Source organism: Cervus elaphus, chromosome 7 (genome assembly GCF_910594005.1).
Source record: "Cervus elaphus chromosome 7, mCerEla1.1, whole genome shotgun sequence".
Lineage (NCBI taxonomy): Eukaryota > Metazoa > Chordata > Mammalia > Artiodactyla > Cervidae > Cervus > Cervus elaphus.
The window spans coordinates 5,099,080-5,125,512 of NC_057821.1; the positions used below are offsets into that span (position 1 = coordinate 5,099,080).

General features: G+C 44.2%; 1 protein-coding gene across 16 annotated transcripts in view; it reads left to right on the forward strand.

The window, feature by feature from the left end:
• Positions 1-26,433, forward strand: part of DST (dystonin) — a 522,273-nt gene that overhangs the window by 264,244 nt on the left and 231,596 nt on the right. For 11 of the 16 annotated variants that reach the window (XM_043907023.1, XM_043907025.1, XM_043907040.1 and 8 more), the window contains 3 exons: positions 684-773; positions 3,033-3,110; positions 5,011-5,103. In XM_043907023.1, coding sequence (XP_043762958.1) covers positions 684-773; positions 3,033-3,110; positions 5,011-5,103 — 261 coding nt within the window. Of the gene's footprint in view, positions 1-683; positions 774-1,309; positions 1,346-3,032; positions 3,111-5,010; positions 5,104-10,800; positions 11,809-26,433 lie in introns of those variants that run through there. The other 5 variants (XM_043907022.1, XM_043907038.1, XM_043907031.1 and 2 more) reach the window with 2 other exon arrangements.

The following is a 26,433-nucleotide window of genomic DNA, read 5'->3' on the forward strand; positions in this document are numbered from 1 at the left end:
AGTGGTTGGGTTTAACACACACACACTAATATATATAACATAGATAACCAGCAAGGCCATACAGGGAACGCTACTCAGGACTCTGCAATAACCTATATGGGAAAAGACTCTGAAAAAGAATCGATATATGTATAACTGAACCATTTTGTTGTGCACCTGAAACCAGCTCAATGGTGTACATTAACTGTAGTCCAATAGAAAATTTAAAAAGAAGCTATTCAGAAAAGAAAAGAAAACCCTCCACCACAGGAAGATTTATGCTGTGCAGAGAAATTTTGAATAGAGGCCTTAAAACCTCACATATATTTTTAAAAACTTTTAATTTTGAGATAATCATAGACTCACAGGAATTTTCAGAAGGAGTACCTAGAGTCTCATGGACCTTTTAACCAGGCTACATCTCTGGACTTTTATTATGAGGAGTGTGTGCCTCTGGCATCCTGAAGTTTGCGACCCAGAGATCAGGAAGACCAGTGCGGGGCTGGGGGGCTAAACACTCAGCTTGTTAGGTGTCCCTGGCTGCTGGGTCAAGAATCGTGATTCAGGTTAGGGCATCGCCTGTGTAAAACACTGCATGAATGAATGCACAAGGAACTTTTTCTCCTTGTCCACTTTCTTGTTCAGGTATTAAGGATAATCTGAGCGCTATAACCAAAAATTTTAAATTGTGTTTTTGTCTGTAGGTTCGAAAACACGTGAACGATCTCTATGAAGACTTGAGGGACGGACACAATTTGATCTCTCTCTTAGAGGTTCTTTCAGGAGACACCTTGGTAAGTTTCAAATTTCATAATTTATTTGGAGGAACGTGTGATCCTTTTTGCATATGACCTAGTATGTTTTCAGCACAACCTGTTCCGATTTTTGCAGCATCCATCTTGTGAGCTGCTGTGAATTCTGCTTGAAAAAAGAGTTCTGGTTAGATGCTGAAGCATTTTCAGACTTTAAATGGTGTGCATTTGGGAGATGGAAACACTTTGACGACCTTGCTTATATAATCAGTTCTGTAATTAAAATACTACTGCTGTTCTTCTTTTTTACCTGGGTTTTTTTTTTTTTTTAATGCTTAGCAGAATTTGGATGCATACTATAACCCCCTATTAAAAGACTCACCAATAGCAAGGAAATAAGCACCGCTTTCTGACAGACGGTCTAACCCCCTCCGCAGGTGTCATCTCCTCTTCTGTGAACATCCCTCCCCCTCTCGGTTACCCGGTCTCCTTCATTATGTTCTGTTCATGCTCTTCTTTTCATTTCTGGTCTGTCTTGTGTATTTGCTGTCCTGTCTTCTGTCTGTTGTATTCATTAGCCAAGGGAGCGAGATTTTTTGAAGACCTTACGGTTGGTGAGTGCCTCAGAAGCATGCGAATATGAACAGCATGAGGATATGGAGGATGAGGATAAGGGGGTAGGTGTCGCCCCCATAACTCGACTAACCTAGCCGGTACAGTGCGGTGATCTCTAACACCATACAGTAACCCATGGCTTCTGGCTCCTTTTTAGAAAATGGCACAAAGGCCCAAAGACCCACAGGGAGGTGGATGTGTGTGGACCAACAGATTGGACAAAGGACATATTTTCTCTTTAAATTTATTTCTGTATCTCTATGCACTGCATGGTATTTGAACATATGTGCTTAAACTATAGGAGAAGGAAATGGCAACCCTATAGGATGGCATCTGAGCTAAAGAAGTTTATATACCTTTTGTATAAGTGTGAAGGTTTACAAATACAACCAGCCTGCTAATTTTTATGCACATCAGTTCCATTTTTGGAATTGATATTTCAGACATAACTGCTCATTGCTTTCTTGGAAGGAACGTATGGACATTTATTTTATATTTAAGACTATGCCCTAAGTCATGCCTATTGGCAGTCGGTATTAGACAGACATTCTCTGCCTGTCTTATCTGTCTCATTTTATTTGGGGAGGGTGTTTTAAATGCTAGGTCCTGACAGAGCTGTTTAACCCCCATGACACTCAGTCGACTGAGCCTACCTCTGCAAGACAGATGCGCTTCTTTGGTCATCATATCCCCAGAGCCCCCTGTTTTCACTGGAACGTGTGTTTTGTGGATGCAGTGGGGATTCATCACCTTCATTTCTCCTGTTTTATGGGATTATTTTCCCAGTCTGTGGTCCGCCGTCTGTTTTATTCTGCTGCCTTTGGCTTCAGCAACCTATTCACGTTTCAGCTCAGCTCTCAGTTTTCTTTTTTTCCCTTTGGAAGATTTTGTGTGGTCAGTTATCAGCTCCATTCTTTGTATTTTTGTTGAACATTTTCTCAGCTCTGTTTCCTTATGTTTCCCTTCTGCTGACTTGTAACGTTTCTTAAGGGAAACAACATCAAGGAAAAGAATTATGGTTTGTCAGTTTTCCTGACACAGCATGTCATCACATCCATCCCCAGGCAGCGTCAGACTATTAAAGTCCAACCGGTTGTGTGCAAAAACGAAAATAAAATAAAGAGGAAATATATTACGTGGCTTTAATTGCTTTTCTCTCTCCTGTATCATGGCTAAGTAAACCTTTACTGCCTTTCTCCTTCTTGGTGGTTTTTATACTAACTGCATGCTACTTTACCTCATTTTCATTAACATGCCATACATGTATAATTAAAAAACCCTCTTGAGTTAGAGTTTATTAAGAAGGCAATTGGGGAATGGTATTTAATTTTTTGAGTGCATCCATAGCTAAATAATTGTAGGCTAGACTTGTAGTATAGTGACTATGAAATGTCTGTATATTCTGTGGTACTTTCTCTTTTCCTTTTGTTTAAATAAAATATTCATAGTAAAGGATCTATTTAAATAAAACATACTCAGAAAAATCCCTAGTTTACATTCAATCTCAGGTAATTCAAAAAAATTAAAATATCATTAAAAATTTAATGGATTTACCCAAACAGTAAATACGTTTTGACAGTATGACAAGCATACAGTGTATTTATATAGGGTATTCAGTATATTTAGCATGGTCAATGGTGTCAGAAAATATAATGTTTTTTATACCCTGCATTTTTCTCTTCTTAGCCCAGAGAGAAGGGTCGGATGCGTTTTCACAGACTCCAGAATGTACAAATTGCACTTGACTATTTGAAAAGACGCCAGGTATGATGTTTGAATTTCAAAGCTGTAATCATATAATACGACACATGTGTGACTGAATAAATCTGCATAGGACCATGACAGGGAATGAACAGATTAAATTTGACTTTGAGTTAATCATTAACATTTAATATGGTTTAATAATGATTTAATAATCGTTAACAGAGGTTCTCTGGTGGCTCAGATGGGAAAGAGTCTGCCTGCCATGTGGGAGACCTGGGTTCAATCCCTGGATCTGGAAGATCCCCTGGAGAAGGAAATGGCAACCCACTCCAGTATTCTTCCCTGGAAAATCCCATGGATGGAGGAGCTTAGTGGGCTACAGTCCATGGGGTTGCAAAGAGTCGGACAGAACTGCGAGACTTCACTTTGTTTTTTTTTTTTGCGACTTCACTTTCATAACCATTAAACTTGTGCTTTTGTGAGACTGATATTTTAAAATATTTTTAAACGTTTGTTCCAAAGAAAAGGAAATTAATTGTAGGTGTAAGCCCAGAATTGTAAGTGGCTACATTACCATCTGAATAACAGCTACTGATTTTCCTTCTGTTGGAATGCTTTTGCCTGGGAAGTTAAGGACATTTTAGTAGCAACAGAATGTTAAGAATGTCAAAGAACAGTTATTAGTAGTGGGGAGAGAATATTCTTTATACTCACTTTACAAAATTGCCTATTTTTATAAAAGTTTATATAATACTTTAAATTTGCATATGTTTATTTTTAAAATGTAGTAGTGAGGAGGCAGTAGTTCATATTTTATAAGCAAGACACAACTGGGTGATTCAGAAGTGGTTAAAAATAAAAACAGTTCCGACAACAGTCCCCAACTCGCTTGAGGTTTCAGAAGAAATCATGGGAGAAAAATGAACACCAAATTGGATTTGATCTTGATTGGGTACCACTGTGATTAAAATGGTATAAGCCAAGTAATTGGTAGCTTTCAATTAGTAGAAAAAAGGAGGAGACAGTGAAACTCAGGAGAATTGAAAGGGACTGAAAACCGAGAAATTGGAGGTGGCAACAGTTTTGCTTTTTTATGCAGAGGGAGAAAGAGAAGAGAGGGTAAGGAAGAGAAGGAAACACTGTTGTTAGTCCTTCCTTTGGTTTATTATGAACATCACAGTGCTTTTAGTTACTGAATTCTAGCAAATACTCAGCGCTTATATTTTAAGTGTTACTGGTATTTGCCTTGCTAGTCTTAATTCTAGTGGAAGTTTCCAGAAGATTAATGGTTAATCATGTCTCCTTGTTGAAATATTTTTGGTAGTGATTTGTCCAGTAAGTAAAATGTTAGGTATCATTCATGATATTTAATTATTTTTCTAGGAAGTGTTAGTTATCATTATTGCATTAATTTATCTGAATGCATAATTTGACAGTTGATAAACTTTAAATCTGGTTATTATTGACATATTATTTTTAAAGTTTTGAACAGTCTGCCAAATGTCCAGTGACTTACATAGCAGTCTGTGGTTGACAAATGGAATAATAATGTTAGATTTCTTTTTTATACTCTTTGTGATAGAAGTGTGATAAAATTTGTTAAAATTATTTGATGGTTCAGAATAGTTTCCTACTTAATTGTAAAAAATAACATTTTAAAAAGACAGTATTATTTCTAGTTTAAAAGCTTAAGTATTTAGGACTTCTCACTTGAACTGTGATTTTGTTTTGCCAAGTGTACTTTTAGTACTTGCAGTAGAAAACAAAGCCAAAAATGTTCCTCTGTAATTCGCAGCCTAAGATGAGTGGGTTTAGGGGTAAAACAGTATTTTAAGGATTATTGGTATTAAAATTATTCAGGCTTCTTTTATGTCTGTAATTTAGAATCTTTTATGTAAGTAAAAATAACTCATGTGCTGGTTGAAAAGCATTTTGTTTTCTCTCTTCATTTACAAAACAGGTGAAATTAGTGAATATTAGAAATGATGACATAACAGATGGAAATCCCAAATTGACTTTGGGATTAATATGGACAATAATTTTGCACTTTCAGGTAAGCCCAGCTTTCTTAATTGTCATTTCTTTTAACCTCATTGCTGGTTTTCAAGTGGTTCATGTGAAGGGTGAATTATGCATTCACATCCAACAGGGGAAAATAAATTTCAGACTCTGTTTCTCTTTTAATTTAGTTTTTTATTTTATATTGATGTATAGTTAATTTACAGTGTTGTGTTAGATTTAGGTGTATAGCAGATTGATTCATAGGCATGTACGTATGTCCATTCTCTTTCAGATTGTTTTCTCATATAGATTATTACAGAATTTTGAGTAGCGTTTCCTGTGCTGTACAGCAGGTCCTTGTTGATTATTTATTTTATGTTTGGTAGTATGTATCTATTACTCCCAGACTCCTAAATTTATCTGTCCCCCCCTTTCCCCCTTGGTAACCATAAATTTGTTCTTGAAGTCTGTGAGTCTGATTCTGTTTCATAAATAAGCTCATTTGTATCAGTTTTTTTTAAAGATGCTACATATAAATGATAGGAGATTCGGACTTTGTTTCCTAAACAGTATATTTGTATTGTTCCGCTTCCTGTTGTTGAAAAGCTTAGAATGTTTTTAGAACAGTGCTTGTAATCTCAGGAGTTGAAAGACAGAGATTCCCTTTTATTGAATGTAGACATTTTTTTTTGCTTATTGGCCAACATTACCTGATTTAGATACATAAAAATTTGATGACTCAATCGTGATTTAGAGTGGATTTCATTGATACTACAGTTTCTGAACTGCGCCAGCTTTTTCCTGGTTTTATAGACTCTAGGTGGCAGTGTTGTTCTCCTAAAGAGATTTCTTACATTGGAATCGTCCGTTTTTCTTATGGAGTTGTACTTTCTCAAACTAGATTTAAGGAGAATAAATGCATATTTATTGCTATGAATTATTACCTAATTACCAGTGCCAGTAAAAGGCTGCTTTTGATCCTTTGGTTTTTGTGAAATGATGCATTAAAAAAATAGTCTTCATTTGATTGGAGGTGAGTCCTACTTTTGGCGCTTGCTTTGGTTTAGCAGCCCCTTGGGTGACCGCGGAGCATCTTATGTGCAGCGCGCAGAGCCTGGCTGCGGCCGGCACGTGGCCCATCCGCTGACTGATGGCTGTGTGGCGGGCCTTGGGGGAGGAAGACACGGCTGGCCGGCTTCAGAGAGGAGCTGTGGTTTTGACCACATCTTCGGAGGAAGAAGATTTAGTTCTAATATTTAAAACATTTGAGTGGGATACAGGGTTTGTAGGGGAATGGTGGAAATAATGTAACTGGGGCTCATTTGGGAGCAGGCTAAATCTAGCACATATGGACAGCTATAGGAAGTAGAGTCTTACAGGCTCCAGGACTTGGGTAGGCAGCAAAGGTGTAGCACTAGAAAATCAGAGGAGAGGACCCAGGTACCGGGACACCGGGTGACCGGGTGTCAGCCGGCCAGCCGATAGAGCAGCTAGTACAGATATATTAGGCGAATGTCGGGCTCAGCAGGGCTTGATGACTGGGAACTGGAGTCAGGGACCCTCATCACTAGAGGCCCCATCCTCAGGGGGCCTGGCGTACCGAGCAAGGCAGGGTTTGGGGCCTGGCTCCAGACCCGAAACCTTGTTAGTAGAACAGGTGACGTCTAACTAGAATGGGCCAAAAAGCAGAATTCACGTGGAGTTGCTCAGCAGCTTTCCCAGGGATCCAGAACTTTTAGGATTGAAACTGCAGGAGACCTTTAGAAACAGCCCCGTTGTTACCGACAGCTGATGATATAGGCTGTGTCTGGCGTTTGAATGGCAGAGTTGGGGAGCACCCAGGCTCTGGAGGGAGACACAGCTGAGTGTGGTGGTCAGTTCTTTTATCTGTGGCCGTGAAGACATTGAGCAAGTCACCCAACCGTCTTGCACCTGCAAAATGATGTTTTAGAACTGTATGTGGACTCCGGTAAAATAAACAAATGACCACAGGTCGCAGTCAAGGAGATGAGTGGAGAGGTTGAGGTGGTGCCCTCAGATGGGGTGTTAAAGGCCAGGGCTTGGGTGCGGAAGAAAAGGTGAATCCAGGGTGGTGTTTTGGAGGAAGGAAGGATGGACCTGGTGACAGGGTGTGTGTTGGGGGGTTAAAGATGCCGCTGAGCCGTGAACCCAGGAGATAAAAAACCAGCAGACAGCCTGGAGGGTGGACATGAGGGGAGAGGGAAAGGCCACGGCGTTGGTGGTCTTGATGTGCTGGGGGGGGGTCTGCCGGCTTCTGTCTGCCGGGCAGCTGGAGATGCGGGCGGAGTGGAGCTGGGGAGTCAGAGGTGCTGCTGGTAAACCTGGGGGTCTCCAGAAAGTGAGGGTCCTGGGTCTGTCAGAGAGGAGGGACTTTCAGGGGGGCCGGTGGAGAAGAGCAGAGAGAGAGGACAGAAGTTTGGGGGAGACCATGATTGGGGTGCGGGGAGACCATCCACCTGGGGACAAAGAAGGAGCGGGGGGCTTGGCCCGCCGCTGGCCGGCGTCGGTGATGGCCTTCTTTCTCTTTAGCACCTTCCCGGTCCTGCGGCAGCCCCTCACCCAGCTCTTGATTCACACTGAGAAGGATTCATCACCCCAGATTATAGTTAGCTTTACCAGAACTCTCCTAATAGAAACATGGACTTCATTTCTTGTTGTAAATACAAGAAAATGTAGCATTGACGAAACCAGGGGAGGAGAATTTCAAGTAGAAGGAAACAGTGGGCAGCGTGGAATGCCCTCAAAGGGTCTGACAAAGTGAAGAGTGAATGCAGGTTAGTAGTTTTGTCTAGGAAGACCCCAGGGGTTTGGGGGAAGGTCCCCTCAAGTTCCTGAGAGCAGAAACCAGAAAGTAACAGACCGAAATGTAAGTGGTTGGAAATTAGAGGCAATGTGTTTAGACCCTAAGTTGAAGGAAATGGAAAGCAAAGAATCATTCAGAAAAGAATTCTATATTAAGTGTCTTTGGAGGAGAGAAGAGGACCAGCCAAAAATGTGCCAACTTAAGTTTTGTTTCTTTTTTTAAATTTATTTTTTTGTAGAAATATAGTTGATTTGTAATGTCATGTTAATTTCTGCTGTACCCCAAATGTTTCAGTTTTACACACACACAGACACACACAGTATTTTCCATATTCTTTCCCATATGGTTAATCACAGGGTTCTGAATACGGTTCCATGTACTGTACAGTAGGACCTTGCTTATCTGTTCTGTATATGATAGTTAATGCATGTGCTAATCCCAGACTCCCAAGAGTTTTGCTTCTAATGTGATCCTGTGGCATATTTTAGGAAATCCAGTGTATTTTAGGACCTGAATTACAAGATATTATGACTGTTAGATTATCACCAGTACTTAAAAATTAGACCAAGGTTTAAAAATAAATAAATAAATAAAAATTAGACCAAGGTTTATTTAAAATAGAACATTTCAGTGTTTTGAAGTATAAACTATAAAATATAAACATAATATTACTATATTATTTATATTATAAATATAAAATATAAAATTTCAATATAAAATAGAAGTGTTCCTTTTTATTTAAAGGGGTACTTTTAGTCCTATGATAATTTAAGATCAGAATGATTTTACTTGTTATGCCAAGACAGAAAGCTATTTATAGCCGTGATAATCGTCCTCACTCAATAGTAACTGGGCCTTTTTTCTCCTCTATGCTTTACATAAATAAAGGAAGTGATTTCAGAAGACCAAATTATTTATTGATTTAAAAATATTTGTTTGAGCATCACAAATTGACTGTCTGTTATAGTTGGGCAGTCTGAAGGCTAAGTGTTGGCCAGTACAGTAGTCTCCTGTTAGTTACCGTATGCTAGGTCCAGAGATACTGTGTAACCGACTAGGGTTCTTGGCCTCCTTAATCAATAGCAGTTGGTCAGAGGCCAGGTAAAAAATTCAGGCAGGGCTTTCTGGGAGCTGGTGCCTGCAGCATGGGAAGTGAGAACAGGTTCCCTAGTCCCCGAGGTGGGGTGGGCGCCTTCCTCACGTGGGATCAGGGTGGGGGCCTGACCGGGGCTTGGGTCACAGGTGTGGCTGGGGGGGTGTGCCCACCCCCTTGGTGGTGGTGTGTGTGGGGGGCACGCGCAGTACCCTGCTTTTGCTCCTGACCCCTGCTTTTGCTCTGGGCTCTTCAGAAGCGGCAGTTGGGTTTTTGGTCTCTTTGTGTCTTTTGTCCAGAATTTGCCCCAGCTGTGCCTGCCTGCAGTAGGTTTTAGTGCAGGAGAGGTTTGTTCACGTGCAAGTATTGCAACAAAGGGTCCCAGATCCCAGTCTGTCTCACTCAGATGATGGAAGTGTGATGCTCTATTGGGAGAATGTTTGTAATACTGGCTATAATCTGGGCTGTTGAATCTGTCACAGTAGAAATAAAAGTAGGGATGTAGAGGAGGGTGTGTTTCGGTAGGATTAGGAAGGTCTTAGAGAATAAAGGAAATTGCCCCTGATGTTGTAGACAGGCTTTGCAAGATGAATGCCAGCTAACCAGGCAGAGACTGAAGTGGAGCCGTCTCTGGGGGAGACAGCGATGTGCAGTGACCTGAAAAGGGGGCAGCTGCTGGGTTTGGCGGGGCTGGAAGGAAGTGCCAATCAGTGGTCATACCTTCGGCATGTTAGTGCACATGCCAGCCATCATGCTTCTGAGTTCTCCTGAAAGATGTCCTAGTGCCAGTGAAGACATTGAGAATAAATTCAAAACAAACCAGCCTGAAGCTTTATTTTTACCAGCTTGGCTTCTGGGATATAATTCTTTTTTCTGATAGAAATTGTTTAATTTCCTCTTGAAATGATTAAGGAAAACCTCACCGTGCAGGTTTGTTATTGACAATTATCAGCCACATTGCTAACTTGACTATTTAATTGAATATTTTTATTTAGAAAAACATGAGTTCCATTTTTGGATCAGTCTAAAGACAACCTGGAGAAAGTCAGTTGTCAATTTTTTTTTTTTTTTTTTTTAGTCAGCTGATTTCAGCTTTTGTGTAAGACTAGTCATATGATACTAATTTCCTTTTTACCATATCAATGACTCAGTCTTAGAAAGAGGCACACCTTAGGTCATCAGGCTCCATTCTGATTTATAATTTATGCAGCACAGCCCTGGTAAAACTGCGTAATATTTAACTAGGGTACAATTACAAAGGTTACATGTGAAGTTCAACTGCCTTAATTCATGTGTAAGAACACACGGGTGTTTCTTTTGGCTAAGTGTTCCAAGCTTGAAATCATAAAGTTTATCAAGCTACTCATATGAAAATCCTAATGATCACAGAAAGAGAAATGGCTTGGAAATTTGTCATATGAAAAATATGAGAAGCTATTTAAAGGGATTGATTTTAGAAATGATTTGATTAGAGTGTTTTAGGAATTTAACATGTATTATCTCTCCTTCAGCTGTTGAATCACCCTGTTTTTTTCTTTTTTTGTGGTTGCTGTTTTTGAATGAGTCTTAATACAGTTTTATAGAGGTTTCTGAGCCTAGTTTTTGGGACAAGTGCCAACATTAGTTTGTGTTTCTTAAGTAAAAAAAAAATTGTACAGTCAGGAGTCTCTGAAACTAAAGCTGAAAGGCACTTTGGAACTAAGTTTGAAAGGCACTTTGCTAAACGTCTCCTGACTGGTATTTGCTTTCTGTTTGCGCTCAGATTTGTCACATCGCCAGTGGTTCCAAAGGTTAGAGCAGACTTGGGTAGTGTAACTGCATTTCAGAAAACCGAAAGGAAAGCGAGGGTCAGAGTGTTTTTGTGCAGCAAGGCTAAGGGTTTGCCTTGGAAGCTCATCAGGATGTCATTTGACAGTGAGCAGTGATGTTTGTCTAAGAGGATTGGTGGTCAGAAATAAGCCACAGCGTCTAATGAGACCCGGGGCCGGCCGGCCGGGCGGGATGCCACGGCGTTTCTTGCGGGTGCCTTTCTCATGAGCAAGATGGCCTCACGCTGAAAAGGATGGTCATGAAGTCTGAGGAGTTAGGCTGTGTGGAGATCTGAGGAAGCCCCGGCTTTTGAAATGAGGGACACTGTGCAGCTGTGAGTTTCTGCAAATCAGATGGGGAATGTCTGTGGATGTGTCCGAGCCGAGAAAGAAGAACAGCATCTGGATCCTGCCAAAACTCCTCTGAGACCTGAAAAGTATTCTGCTGGAAGAGGAAAATACTTTAGAAGGGACCTGACCCAGAAAGCAGCAGGTGACACGGAGTCAGGAGGGCCTCGGCTTGGTGATGAAGGGAAGGGAAGCGCCCGCCCGCTCTCCGGGGGGCTGGCGTGGGAGCGGGGGGCCAGCCCCGGCCTCACTCTGCAGGCAGGGGCCCAGCCCCAGACGGCGAGCGATCAGCGTCCCCTGGGGGGCCCTTCTCAGCACCAGGAAACCCAGGTCAGAGTCAGCAAACCAGAGGAAAGGGTTTCAGAAAGAGACGGCACCCCCTACCACGCAAAGAGGAAGGACCACTTGGATGATGTCAACACAAGAAAAAGAACATTCCAGAGAAAAACGGGTGGTTTTTCTTCAAGAAAGGCAGCCAGCTTAAGTTCCATTCACTGTGGTACAGAGAGATCACTTGAAAAAGATGGGTTTTCTGAAGGTCCATCAAAAAATGACAGTGATATTCAGGAAAAGCAAAACACGCAAAGATCTTGCCTTCAGGAAGCACACCATTTCCAGGTTGGAGAAAAGAGATGTCATTCCCTGTGTGATAGTATGTCCTTCCCTTCCAAGGACACGAAGGAGGTGAGTTTGCCCTGGAATAAGGGCTCCAGGTGCACACAGCTGCTGGAGGCCTTGCAGTTTGTCTTTTGTAGATGCTTTCTTTATGTTCATCTCTGTGAAAGCTCTTGATGTATTTCACTAGGTTGGATTGTGATTTTATTTTTTGTGATGCATTCTTTAATCATGACTTTATTTCAAACCCTTTACATTTTTGTTATTATTGGAAGACTTGGCACGTCTTTTGAATGTCTGTGTTAATGTTTCCTGTTTTTTCCAATGGTATATAGCCTTGGCAAACAATAGTTAAATAAAAAAGACAGTTTTGACAAGACAGATGTAAGGAGGAGACGCTGCAGTGATCAGTCAGTATGGGCTTGCTGATCCCGTAAGTTTGATTGCTGATACAAAAGGCAAACCCCAGTTGTCTGTGTCCATCCATAGGGACTCTCACATACCTGCTTTCAGTACCGTGTGTGTGTTTGTGTGTTGGGGGCAGCAGGCACAGATGAAACTCACCAAATCTGTTCTCTCTGATACATGAGTTCCTCCCCAGCCAAGTCTAAAATCAGAACTCACTTGGGCAGCGGGTCATAGGAATTTGCTTATGACTCAGACTGCCAGGAAGTTGCAATCTTTATTCCTAACACAGATATTTGGCATTAGACAAGGTTACTTCTCTGGGATTTTTACTTGTCTTTAAAATGTAAAATATTAATACACTTGCCTGAGAAGCACATCACCCAAGCAATGTCCTATACATGTAAGTAGTTGACAGTTGATGAGTTTTTCTTTCAGCTGTTCCTGACTTTGCCTTTTAAGAAAAAAATCCAGAAATAAGAGGTGAATGTGATACATTTACCAGTATATGTCATACATTTACATGTGCCACATTCGTGGCAAAGTCATTGTGCTGTCGGGTAGAGATTCTTTGCCCAGGGACCAGATGAGCTTTATTCAGGCCAGGGTGCTGGTCATCATTGGCTTCCGCTGGTCCTCCTGGAGCTGGCTCCCTGTTTGCATCCACCCCCATGCCTTGTCAGTGTTACGTCATGCTTTCTGTTTACATTTTACCGTGGTGACATTGAAAAAGAAAGCATCCGGTCTAGTCCGTTATCTGTGTAGGTCTGACATGGAGGCCAGTGTGAAGGAAAGCTGCTTGATTGCTGTGTGTTTATGAACGTAACCACTTGCTTTGCTCACATGTTTTCCATCTGTTCTTGTTTTTTTTTTTTTTGCACAATTTGGCTTCAAGTAAGCCTTACATGTTTTGATGAATGGAAACTTGAAATCTGTTTCTTAAGTGGTACATAAGCCTCTTTTCCCCCCTTGTGTTATCTCCGTGCCAAGGACTTTACCCCCTTCTTCCTACACTGTGTAGCTAATGATTTTTGAAACTTCAGTGGAAAATACATGTGAAAATAGGTCATAAACCTGTCAGTCAGAGTTGTTAAATATTTGTGATATGGAGGTACTTAACAAAGCTCACATCTTCTATGGGAATGCCAAATGGAATAGTCTTATTTTTTCACTTTTAAACAATTTTTATTTTATACTGGGCTGTAGTTAGTTGTCGCTCAGTCGTGTCAGACTCTTTGCGACCCCATGGACTATAGCCTACCAGGCTCCTCCCTCCAGGGGATTCTCCAGGCAAGAGTACTGGAGTGGGTTGCCATTTCCTTCTCCAGGGGATCTTCCCAACTCAGGGATCGAAGCAGGATCTCCCACCTTCCAGGCAGACGCTTTAACCTCTGAGTCAACAGGGAAGCCCACCTGTTGAGCTATTTCAGATCCTGAAAGATGATGCTGCGACAGTGCTGCCCTCAACATGCCAGCAAATGTGGAAAACTCAGCAGTGGCCCCAGGACTGGAAAAGGTCAGTTTTCATTCCAATCCCTAAGAAAGACAATCCCAAAGAATGCTCAAACTACCGCACAATTGCACTCATCTCACACACTAGTAAAGTAATGCTTAAAATTCTCCAAGCCAGGCTTCAGCAATACGTGAACCGTGAACTTCCAGATGTTCAAGCTGGTGTTAGGAAAGGCAGAGGAACCAGAGATCAAATTGCCAACATCCTCTGGGTCATTGAAAAAGCAAGAGAGTTCCAGAAAAACATCTATTTCTGCTTTATTGACTATGGCAAAGCCTTTGACTGTGTGGATCACAATAAACTGTGGAAAATTCTGAAAGATGGGAATATCAGGCCACCTGACCTGCCTCTTGAGAAACCTGTATGCAGGTCAGGAAGCAACAGTTAGAACTGGACATGGAACAACAGACTGGTTCCAAATAGGAAAAGGAGTACATCAAGGCTGTACATTGTCACCCTGCTTATTTAACTCACATGCAGAGTACATCATGAGAAACACTGGGCTGGATGAAGCACAAGCTGGAATCAAGATTGCCGGGAGAAATATCAATAACCTCAGATATGCAGATGACACCACCCTTATGGCAGAGAGTGAAGAGGAACTAAAAGCCTCCTGAAAGTGAAAGAGGAGAGTGAAAAAGTTGGCTTAAAACTCAACATTCGGAAAACTAAGATCACGGCATCTGGTCCCATCACTTCATGGGAAATAGATGGGGAGACAGTGGAAACAGTGTCAGACTATTTTTTTGGGCTCCAAAATCACTGCAGATGGTGATTGCAGCCATGAAACTAAAAGATGCTTGCTCCTTGGAAGGAAAAGTTATGACCAACCTAGATAGCATATTAAAAAGCAGAGATATTACTTTGTCAACAAAGGTCTGTCTGGTCAGGGCTGTGGTTTTTCCAGTGGTCATGTATGGATGTGAGAGTTGGACGGTGAAGAAAGCTGAGTACCGAAGAACTGATGCTTTTGAACTGTGGTGTTGGAGAAGACTCTTGAGAGTCCCTTGGACTGCAAGGAGATCCAGCCAGTCCATCCTAAAGGAGATCAGTCCTGGGTGTTCATTGGAAGCACTGACACTGAAGCTGAAACTCCAATACTTTGGCCACCTCACGCAAAGAGTTGACTCATTGGAAAAGACCCTGATACTGGGAGGGTTTGGGGGCAGAGGAGAAGGGGATGACAGAGGATGAGATGGCTGGATGGCATCATTGACTCTATGGACATGAGTTTGAGTGAACTCCGGAAGTCGGTGATGGACGGGAGGCCTGGCGTGCTGCGATTCATGGGGTCGCAAAGAGTCGGACACGACTGAGCGACTGAGCTGTAATTAGTTGTTTGACAATGTTGTACATTGTCTCAGATGTACAGCAAAGTGGTTCAGTTCCACATATACCTATAACCATTCTTTTTCAGATTCTTTCCCTAAGGTTATCACAGAATTTTGATCCCCTGGAGAAGGGAATGGCTACCCACTCCAGTACTCTTGCCTGGGAAATCCCATGGTCAGGGGAGCCTGGAAGGCAACAGTCCCTGGGGTTGCAGAGAGTCATGAACACCTGAGTGACTACCACGTCCACTTTCTCACAGAATATTGAGCAGAGTTCACTGTGCTATACAGTAGGTCATTGTTAATTATCTGTTATATGTTTATTGGTGTGTATATGTTAATCCCAGTTCATAATTTATCCTCCCCCCCCTTCCCCTTTGGTAACCATAAATTTGTTGTCGAAGTATCTGAGTCTGTTTCTGTTTTGTAAGCAAATTCATCTGTATAATTTTTTTAGATTCCACATATAAGTGCAATCATATGAGTTTGTCTGACTTACTGCGCTTAATATAATAATCTCTAGGTCCACACATGTTGACACAAACGGCATTATTTCACTCTTTTTTATGTGAGTAACATTCCATATTATATGTATACATGTGTATATATGTATTTATATACACCACATCTTCTGTATCCATTCATCTGTTGATGAGTGTTTAGGTTGTTCCCATGTCTTGGCTGTTGTAAACAGTGTTGCAGTGAACATTGGGTGCATGTATCTTTTCCCATTATGGTTTTCTCTGGCTATATCCCCAGGCTTGGGATTCCTGGATCATATGGTAGCCCTATGTTTAGTTTTTAAAGGAACCTCCATTCCATGTTCTCCATAGTGTCTGCACCAATTTACATTCCCACCCACAGTGTAGGAGGGCTCCCTTTTCCCCACACTGTCTCCAGCATTTGTTATTTGTAGACTTTTTGATGAGGGCTAGTCCTTATTTTAGCTGAGGATTTTGATGTCTCACTTTGCTGTGGTCCAGATAAAGACTGCTCTGTGGCAAACAGAATTAGACCAACAGCTTGCTGCTCTTTGTCCCTGCGTTCTTCCCAGAACCTTGGAGGTGGACTCTGCTTAATTACCTTTGGTTAGAACTGTGCATGGCTCTTTATTTCGTATCGGATTCTCCATTTTCCATCAGAATTGGATGGACGTGAGAGCGCTCAGCCCCTTCAATGGCCTGTTAGCCAGCATTTGTTTGCAAGACATAGTCCCTTCAAAATCTTTTTCATTTCTTCTCTGTTTCAGCCATTTTTACACTCAGTTATGTGTAAGGATTGGGCTCAATGATGTTTGAATTAATCTCCAAATGGTATAGTGTACAATTCTTTGAACTTTTCTTCAGCTTAGACTTACTTTAGGCCTCTGCCTTGAACTTCCTGGTTCCTGTGATATTTGTCATTCTTGGTCTAGGTGACCAGTCGACCTCCTTTTTAATCTTTGCCCCATCAACTGACCTTGGGTGGTCCTCCAGGCTCTGGGCTTCTGAGAAGGGAGTTCAGCTGGCCCTCCTTGGGCACGTACTGGATGTAAATGTCATGACATGTTATAGCTTTGCTAGGGTAAGGAGGTATAAGTGAAAACAGAAGTATTGCAGAGTTGCATATCGCTTTGGAAGCAGAAAATGCTTTCAGACTCATTGTCTTTTGATCATTCTTAAGAACTGTATTAAAAAGAACTGTATTAAATAGGTGAAACAGACAGTTCCTCTTTTCTGGAACTAAGAAATGGAAACTCAGGTTAAATAAGATCCTTAAGGCAGCGCAGTAGATGGGGGTAGCTGAGTTAAATGATGGCTTAGCATCCCACATGAACTGTCAGAGTTCTAAAGGAGATGCTGTGAGCTTGGGGCAGAGGTTAATGTTTCTAAGCGCTGATGTTCTTTGGGGAGGGTGAGTGTTACTACCCACAGAGGCAGCTGGGGTGCAACACGTTCAGGGACAGGGCGTGATGAGCTCAGGGACCCCTTCTTTGTCTGATGCACACACTCCCTGGACTTGTGACAAGGAGCTTGCTGTTGCCCTTGAGCTGTTCCCACAAAGCTTTCTTCCTCCTTGAGTTTCACAAGTTCCATTTCTTCCCAATCTGTGATGCTGATCTCCGCAAAGATGGTTATTTTCTGTCTTTATGGGTGGTTGTTTTTCTAGCTGACCACATGTAAATGTTACCTAAGGAGCTCTTAAGCAGTAAGCTGTGGGTCCAGTGGATAAGACTCTATGCTCCCAGTTGCAGGGGACCCAGGTTCCATCCCCGGTCAGGGAACTAGATCCTGCATGCCACAAGTAAGAGTTTGCGTGTTCCAACTGAACGATCCCGCATGCTGCAACTGTGGTACAGCATAGCCACATAAATAAACTAAAAATGTATATATATAGGTGGCTGGATGTCAATTCCAGTGATTCTGGATCACTGTGGGCTGGTGACTCTGATGGTCAGGACTGTGGCCAGGGCACTTGTTTTGTTTCATGTTCTCAAGTGGCCCCTGCGGTGGGGGAGCCATCCCCGGATGAAGCCCTACCCTGGATTTAATGAGAGTATTTTCTGGTGGAACGTGAGAATACTGCATATGTTTCAGGCACCCTCTCATGCATTTCGTGAAACCACACTAAATCCTGAAAACCAGCACCACCCTCGTCTTCCCCTCATCATGTGTTTTCTGACAAGCAGTGGATCCCGGGCCCGGAGGCAGGAGGTGTGAGTTCTCGCCAGGCCTTGCTGCCAGAGAGCTGTGGGCCTTGGATGCATTCTGCATTTCTCCAGGTCTCGGCTTCCCTGTTCCAGAAAGGAGGATGTGGGGCTGGATGATGACACGACTATTAATAGGCATGGTGTTTGTGGAGCCCTGCTGCATGCTTGGCACCCCCACGGGGCTGTTCAAGCATCATGAGATGGTTCTGTCGTTTGCTCCAGTTATGGACGAGGACCTGGAGCCTCGGGAGATGTGATGACTTGCTCAGGCCACTCTGCTGGGGTGAGGGAGGGCTTGGGTCTCTCTGGGATTGTCTCTAGCTGAACTCAGAGCCGCTGCCACTTACCCACTTTCTGCACCTCTTTCAATTCCTGCGAATCCGCAGATTGCAGTGCACACCCTTGTACTGTGTTTTCACCCCTCCCTCCAGCCCCTCTTCCTTGATTTCTTTCCCATTTGTTCTGGGCCTTTTATATGTGGAACCAACACCAACACATCCCATCGTTTCTTCATTACAGATGTTGGGGGTGTGGCTGTAAGCTTAGCTGCCCCGGAGGCTTTGGGGATCAGGACCGTGGATATCACGGTACCCTCTGTATGTTCAGGGGACACATTCCAAGGCTCCCAGTGGACGCCTGAAACTGGGTAGTCCTCAACCCTCTCTGTATACACTGTACTTTTGCTGTACTTAAATACTTACAATGAAGTTTAGTTTGTAAATTAGGCACAGTAGGAGAGTAACTGAGTTACTGACATCACTGCTTTTGCACCTTAGAGCCGTTATTAAGATAAGAGTTCCTTGAATACACGCACTGAGAAACCACAGTCAGTTCAGTTCAGTCACTCAGTTGTGTCCGACTCTTTGCAACCCCATGGACTGCAGCACGCCAGGCCTCCCTGTCCATCACCAACTCCCGGAGTTTACTCAAACTCATGTCCATCTAGTCGGTGATGCCATCCAATTATCTCATCCTCTGTCGTCCCCTTCTCCTCCCGCCTTTAATCTTTCCCAGCATCAGGGTCTTTTCCAGTGAGTCAGTTTTTCGCATCAGGTGGCCAAACCACAATAGTCAGTCTGATGACCAAGACATTTTATGAAGTGACTAGCGGGATGATGCCTGTTGGCAGCGGGACGGACTTGGATGGGGAACGATTTTGTCTCAGTACTCAGAACGTTGTGCTGTTTTAAGACTTAAGAATGGTTTATTTCTCAAAGTTTCCATTAATATTTTCAGAATGTGCTAGACTGGGATAACTGAAGTAACAGAAAGCAGCACTGTGGATCCAGGGGGAGTTTTGTCATTTTGACGCCCCACCCTGTCACACAGCCATGTAAACTAGTTCAGACCGACCTCTTTTCACCTTCCTTTCCCTCCTTTGGTGAATTGCCATGAATAGGGCAGTGGTGTGTGGGGAGAAGCCAAGGAGGGAAGGATGGGGAGTGTGCACGGTGTACAAGTGACATTATCAGCATCTGAGCAAAGAAGGGTTGGATATTTTATTAATTGACTTCCCATTGTATCAAAACAACATAATTCAGAAGCATCTCAAAATGTTACAGTGATACATGAATAGTCAACCTCAGTTCAGTTCAGTCGCTCAGTCGTGTCTGACTCTTTGCGACCCCATGGCTGCAGCATGCCAGGCCTCCCTGTCCATCACCAACTCCTGGAGCTTGCCCAAGCTCATGTCTGTCAAGTTGGTGATGTCATCCAGCCATCTCATCCTCTGTCATCCCCTTCTCCTGCCTTCAGTATTTCCCAGCATCAAGGTCTTTTCCAATGAGTCAGTTCTTCACATCAGGTGGCCAAAGTATTGGTATTTCAGCTTCAACTTCAGTCCTTCCAGTGAATAATCAGGACTCATTTCCTTTAGGATGGACTGGTTGGATCTCCTTGCAGTCCAAGGTACTCTCAAGAATCTTCTCCAGCACCACAGTTCAAAAGCATCAATTCTTCAGTGTTCAGCTTTCTTTATGGTCCAACTCTCACACCCATACATGACCACTGGAAAAACCATAGCTTTGACTAGACGGACCTTTGTTGGCAAAGTAATGTCTGTGCTTTTTAATATGCTGTCTAGGTTGGTCATAACTTTCCTTCCAAGGAGCAAGCATCTTTTAATTTCATGGCTGCAATCACCATCTTCGGTAATTTTGGAGGCCAAGAAAATAAAGTCTGTCTCTGTTTGCATTGTTTCCCCATCTATTTGCCATGAAGTGATGGCACCAGATGCCATGATCTTAGTTTTCTGAATGTTGAGTTTTAAGCCAACTTTTTCACTCTCCTCTTTCACTTTCATCAAGAGGCTTTTTAGTTCTTCTTCACTTTCTGTCGTAACGGTGGTGTCATCTGATATCTGAGGTTATTGATGTTTCTCTCAGCAATCTTGATTCCAGCTTGTGCTTCATCCTGTCTGCCTCACTGAAATGTAATATTTATTCAGAAGTTTTTTCTTTAACCAAGTCTTCTGTGAATCTTAAGCTGCAAAATTGTACTTAGAATTCAAGGACTAGGATAAATTCTAAATATTTCTCCTTTTCTATAGTAGCTTTGCTCTATAGATTTTTAAAAATTATTTTTTTTTAATTGAAGGATAATTGCTTTACAGTGTCTTGTTGGTTTCTGCCATGCAGCAGTGCGAATCAGCCATAATTATACACACACACACACACACACACATATCCCCTCCATCTTGAGCCTCCCTTCCCCTCCCACCTCACCCCTGTAGGTTGTCAGAGTGCCGGGCCGAGCTCCCCGTGTGACACAGGAGCTTCCCCCCGGCCGTCTGTTCTGCACGTGGTCATGTGTATGTGTCAGCGTTGCTCTCAGTTCACGCCCCCACCTCCCCCCGCAAGTCCTTCTCTGTGTCTGTCTCTCTGTTCCCGTCCTGCAAATAGGTTTATCAGCGCCGTCTTTCTAGATCTTGAAAGCAAAGGTCATTTGGTTTACAGTTGACTTATCTCATTTCTAACATTTCATCTTTTTACATTAAAATGCATTTATGGGTATTTTTAAAAATTTCTAGTCTTCATTTGGATTTCATAACCAGTTTGTGAAAATTTAGTTCTAAAATAATTGCATAGAATGTGGCTGTGTATCAGCATTAAAATGCTTCTGTCTTTTCTGTTAAATGAAGGACACATCAAATTTTCAGATCCTTAGCTGTACAAGGGGAAGAGTTAAATCTTATGTTAATTTCTCCTGTATTTGAATAAGAAATAAGTGAGCATTTGCTCAAGGTGACCCATTAATGTAGAGCATCATCACTTGAATTTTATCATCTTTTATTTTATTTTGCTTTAATCCTCTATTTACCTCTTCCTTTTAGGGAGGCAGTTTTTTAACGAGATACAATTTTCAAAATACATGTGCCCTCTTTGCAGTTAAGAATATTTTGCGGAGCCTTTTCACACATTTTTGAAACTTGGAAGCACACACTAAAAATGTGTTGATTACATTGGTTTCTGCCAAAATAGTTGAAACATCATTGAAGAGATTGTCTTTGAAAGCAAACATCCTGGCTTGGAAATGTTTGTGTGTTTTGACACATTCAATATGGAATTTGCTTTTGCCTGACTAGAGTGTCCAGCAGTGTGACTAAAAAATTGTTAGGAATAACCCGCAGTCTGGTGCAGTCACTTCTGGTCATGGGGGGCAGGCACCGTTCTGAACTGTGAGAATGTGTGTGTGTGTGTGTGTGTGTGTGTGTCTTGATGAGAGGAAGCTGAGGCCCAGGAAGCCGTGGGGTGGGGATGGAACACAGGTCCCTCCATGGCTCTGTACTACCTTTCCTCCCGAGGATCAGCTTTCACTCTTGAGATCATTGTGTTAACAGAGGTGGGAGCATCCTGAGATCAACCTTTTCCAGCCTCCTGCTTTCCTCCTTGGAAATACTTGAACTCTCTCAATTAGAGTATAAACTCTGTTGTAGATTTCAACACAAATATGTGAAGGAACTGAAATTCCTTGGATGGTGCTCGTGTCCAGCTGTCTGAACCAGTAGGGATTTGGGTTCTGCAGGGAAGAACGTTTGACAACTGCCTTTCCCATACCCACCGTGTGTCCCTTATGTCAGCTTTTGCTTCTATAACGTGAGCTGGTTTCTCAGTAGATAAAACTCAGTGTCACTGTCGATTTGGTGTAGCATAGGAAAGGGGACTTAGCTCTTAAGTCAGAAGACTTAAATGTTTTTTCTAATTAAAAATTTTCTTTATTGAAGTCTAGTTGATTTACACTGTTGTGTTAATTTCTGCAGTATAGCAAAGTATTCAGTTATATGTGTGTGTGTGTGTGTGTGTGTGTGTATATGTATATGCAGACACATCCTTTTTTATGTTCTTTTGCATTATAGTCTATCTCAGGATCCTGAATATGGTTCCCTGTATAGTGCTGTGGGACCTTGTTCATCCCTCCTGTATATGATAGTTTGTATCTGCTATTCCCAAACTCCGCCCCCCCCAGCCACCTTGGAAACCACCAGGTTCTCTCTGTGGGTCTGTGATGTTTCACAGATGTGTTCATTTGTGTCGTATTTCAGAGTCCACATATCAGTCTTACCATGTGGAATTTGTCTTTCTCTTTCTGAGGTGTCTCACTTTCTGTGATAATCTCTAGTTGTATCCATGTTGCTGCAAATGGTGTTATTTTTTCTTTTTTTATGGCTGAATAACATTCCGATGTATATATGTGCCACGTCTTCTATATGCATTCATCTGCTGATGGACATTCAGGTTTTCTCCATGCCTTGGCTATTGTGAACAGCACTGCTGTGAACACAGAGGTGTGTGTATCTTTTCGAGTTACCGTTTTGCCTGGATATATGCCTAGGAGTGGGATTGCTGGATCATACGGTGATTCTATGTTTAGTGTTTTGAGAAACCTCCGTACTGTTTCTTATAGTGGCCGCACCGACTTAAGTTCTCACCAGCGCTGTAGGAGGTTCCCTTCTCTCCACACCCTCTCCAGCATTTGTTATCTAGAGTTTTTAGTGATGGCCACTCTGACCAGTGTGAGTGTAGTGTAGTGTTAGTTGATCGGTCGTGCCCGACTCTTTGTGACCCCATGGACTGTAGCCCGCCAGGCTCCTCTGTCCATGGGTTCTCCGGGCAGCAGTACTGGAGTGGGTTGCCATTTCCTCCTCCACCATGATCCTAAACCCTTAACCACAGTCTGGTGGAGACGGCTCCCCAGCACTGAGTGAGCACCCACGGGGCTTGCTGACCCAGAGGAAAGATCAGTCTGAGTTGGCAGGATAGGTGTCTATTCTAAACATGAAGGAGAGAGTTCACTCTCCCCCTGCAGGTCCTGCGCTGGAATTTAGGAGCCTCAGGGCCATGCCTCGGGCCCTCCCGGCTGGCCTGCTGAGACCCTGGACACGTCCCCAAGCCTCTTGTGCCCTCAGCTTTTCACCAGTGAAGCCAGGGGCTGACAGCGGGCTCTGAGGTCTTCCAGTTAGAGTTCCCTGGATTCCTTAATCCTTTCCTGTAGTCATAGCTTCTCTAAGTTACATTTCTTAGTCCTCTCAGCCTCGGAGATGTTGCCTTTCTGCTGTTACACGTCTGATTATTTAACCTTTTCATGAATTGTAATTATTTTTTAAAAATTTAAAAATTGCATTTGCCTGGGCTCGAATTAAATCCGATAAAACTGTGACTAGTCTCCCGGGGAGTGTGTGAGTCAGTTTTGGAAACTGGCCCTTGGTGTGCCCTCCCTTCCCACATGCCAGAACTATGACAGCATAGTGGTAAAAAGCAGGTGTGGCTGCCGCCCGGTCTTCTCTTGGCGTTTGACTTTGCTCAGAGGGCTGAGGCTGGCAGCCTCAGCTGACCAGCACGGGAGGCTTGGCCCTCCCCGCCTACCCCCGTCCACCGGGAGGGAGGTCAGAGTGACCTCTCCGATGGGTGTCGGCTTCTTTTCTCGCATTGAAAAGACATTTCAAGACTACATCCCGGGTTAAGTTTATGACATTGTTTTACAGAAATAAGGTGACACTTGGGTAACGTTGGAATGAGTAATCTCTAGGCCTGGGTTCACTACCGGGCACTCCTAGACAGTGGCTGGGGGGTGTGGCAGTTATTGCGAAGTGACATTAGTTGGAAACCTTTTATTTCCTAAGGTGACAAGGGTTACATGGTAGGCTAAAACTCATTCATCCCCAGTGCAAACATGACACTTCTTCTGATGCTTCCTCCCTCCCCATCCCTCCCCACCCCTCCCCGCCCCTCCCCACCCCTCCCCCCTTCCCCATACCTCCTCTCCCCTCCCCTGCCCCCTCTCCTGTCTCCCCTCCTGCAGTTCTTCCGTCCCTTCCTCCTGCAGGTAACTGAGCACTTCAATCTGTGTTGAGCCGTCTGGGGGGCAGGGATGCTGGGGAGGGGGGGAAAAGCGGCCTGAGCAGAGCCCCTGCGGAGAGAGGGCGTGTGGCCCGCAGGGTCTGGTGCGTGTGGTTTGACCGTGGGACAGAAGGAGAATGGCCTGGGCCTGGGCAGGCCGGCCAAGACTGACGTGGATGGATGTGTCGATGGGATGAGGGGCCGTGTGGTGCACGCAGCCTGTTTCTCGCCAGACACTGGGGGTTGGTTCCAGAGGTGGGAGGCTCTCCGGAGCCCGGTGTTGCTCTAGGTCGGTCATGGCTGTGTCTTAAGAGGGGTTGATGCTGACACGGGAGCCTGGAGTTGGTGGTCTTGAGTAAAGCTGGTTGCTTCTGCTCCCCACAGCCCGGGGGCAGCCCGCGCCCCCCGGGGTCCGCTGCTGTCTCTCCAGGGCCCGGGAAGCGCGTAGGTGCGCAGCTTTGGCGGCACTGACCCTCGGCGGTGACCGCCGCGCTCAGCCCCTGACCCCTCTCCCCCCTCCTGGGAGCAGAGTCACGAGCGCAGACCCCTCTGTGGGTCTGCTCACCCCTTCTCACTTTCCATGGAGTGACTGGGACAGAAGCCGAGACTCAGTAGGCTGAGGAGTAAAGATACCGGTTAGAAAGCGCTCCTTAAGAAGAGGGAGGTGTTGCTGAGTGCAGAGGAAGCCGGGTTTATGAAGGTTATTCGTTTTTACTCATTTTAGGACGGAAGAGACTTGGGCATTGTACATACTGAGAGCACAGACCCAGGGGGATCCCCTCACAGAGACCCGGGGTGACCGGCCAGGGCCCTCACGTCTGTCCCTTTTCTCTGTAAAGATGATGAAAAGTGATGGCAGACACAGTAGGCGAGCAGGTGGGGTAGGCGTCCCACCGCACGGTGAAGAGTTGGCAGACATCCTTAGGGATGGAAACACTGGCCTTTTAGGATGCTGAGGAGGGAAGGTGGGTTTCCTGGAGCCCCGGCCGAGAACAGAGCAGGGATTCGAGGAGGCGGACATCCCCACAGAGGAGACAGACCGCCTGGATCGGGGCTGAGGCTCCACGTCTGGGTGGCCACAGGGTGAGGACGGTGAGGAAGGTGAGGACAGCGGGTGAAGTGAGGGATCCCGGGGTGGAGACAAGCGGGAGGAGGTGGCGAAGCCAGCGGAGGCCTCAGAGAAGCGGCAGAGTCGGGCTGGTGGAGGACCACGCGGTGTTTGCTGAGCCTGTGGTCGGTCCAGCTGGAGCTGAGGAGCGAAAGTGCTAGAAAATAGCTGTTGCTGTTGAAAGTCACAGACTTGCAGTGGACTGGATCAGGTTCAAGGTAACGAGATCCAGCTGAAGGTATGTGGCTGGTCGGCGTGGCGGGAAGGCTGAGGCCTGTGAGGATGGGTCCCTGGATGCAGATACTAGATGCTGGGAGCACCGGTCGTCTTGAGGACAGGAAGGAGATGGTGGCACAAGAGTGACCAGATGTGCAAAGGTGAGGTCTTTGTGCTGCGGATACTGACCTTCGAGCTGCTGCTTTCCGTCATCCGGGGAGGCGGGACGCGTGCCCTGCCCCTGTGCCTGCTGCTTCCAGGACTTAACGCGCTGCGGGGTGTGGTGCAGGGGGGCTGGGGTTCAATGGGAAGGCCGAAGCAGGCTGGTGGAGGTGAGCAGATTTTGTTTCCTGCAGAGTAGATGCTTCTGGAAAGTTGCGAGTGGAGGCAGGCTGGGTCCAGGGAGAGGAAGCAAAGATGAAAGAAGGTCCAAGAGGCTCCGTGGGAGGAAGCACGTGCCCTCCAGTGGCGGCCGGCAGTGACTCGGAGGAGAGTCCTGCAGGCTTCCAGTGGCCAGGAGCAGCTCTGGTCTGAAACATCTTCTTTGTGTTGGATGGTGGCTGGCAGGTCGCTGGCGAGAGGCCAGAAGCAACAAGTACCGCTCATCAAGTGGTGGGAGAAGCTGACGTCTGTAGAGGTTTCTACCTGCAGGCTCCGGGCTGAGCACTTAATGTAGATCATCTTGTCTAAACTTTGGAAAGATGTTATTATATCATCATTTATGTTTTAAAAATGAGAAAGATGGGTTTTAGGGAGATGATGTGAATAGCTGTAGGTCTTTTCTTTGAATTAAAGTAGAGTTAATTTACAATGCTGCCTCGATTTCCAGCATACAGCAAAGTGATTCATTTATACATATATGTATATATTCTTTTTCGTATTTTTTTCCAGCACAGATTACTGCAAGATATTATATCCAGACCCCTGTAGGTCCTTGTTATTTAACTCTTTTATATATAGTAGCATGTGTATGTTAATCCTAACCTAATTTATTGCTCCCCCCACGTTGCCCCTTGGGTGACCATAAGTTTGTTTTCTAAGTCTGTGAGTCTTTTTCTGTTTTCTAAATAAATTCGTCTGTATCATTTTTTAAGAGT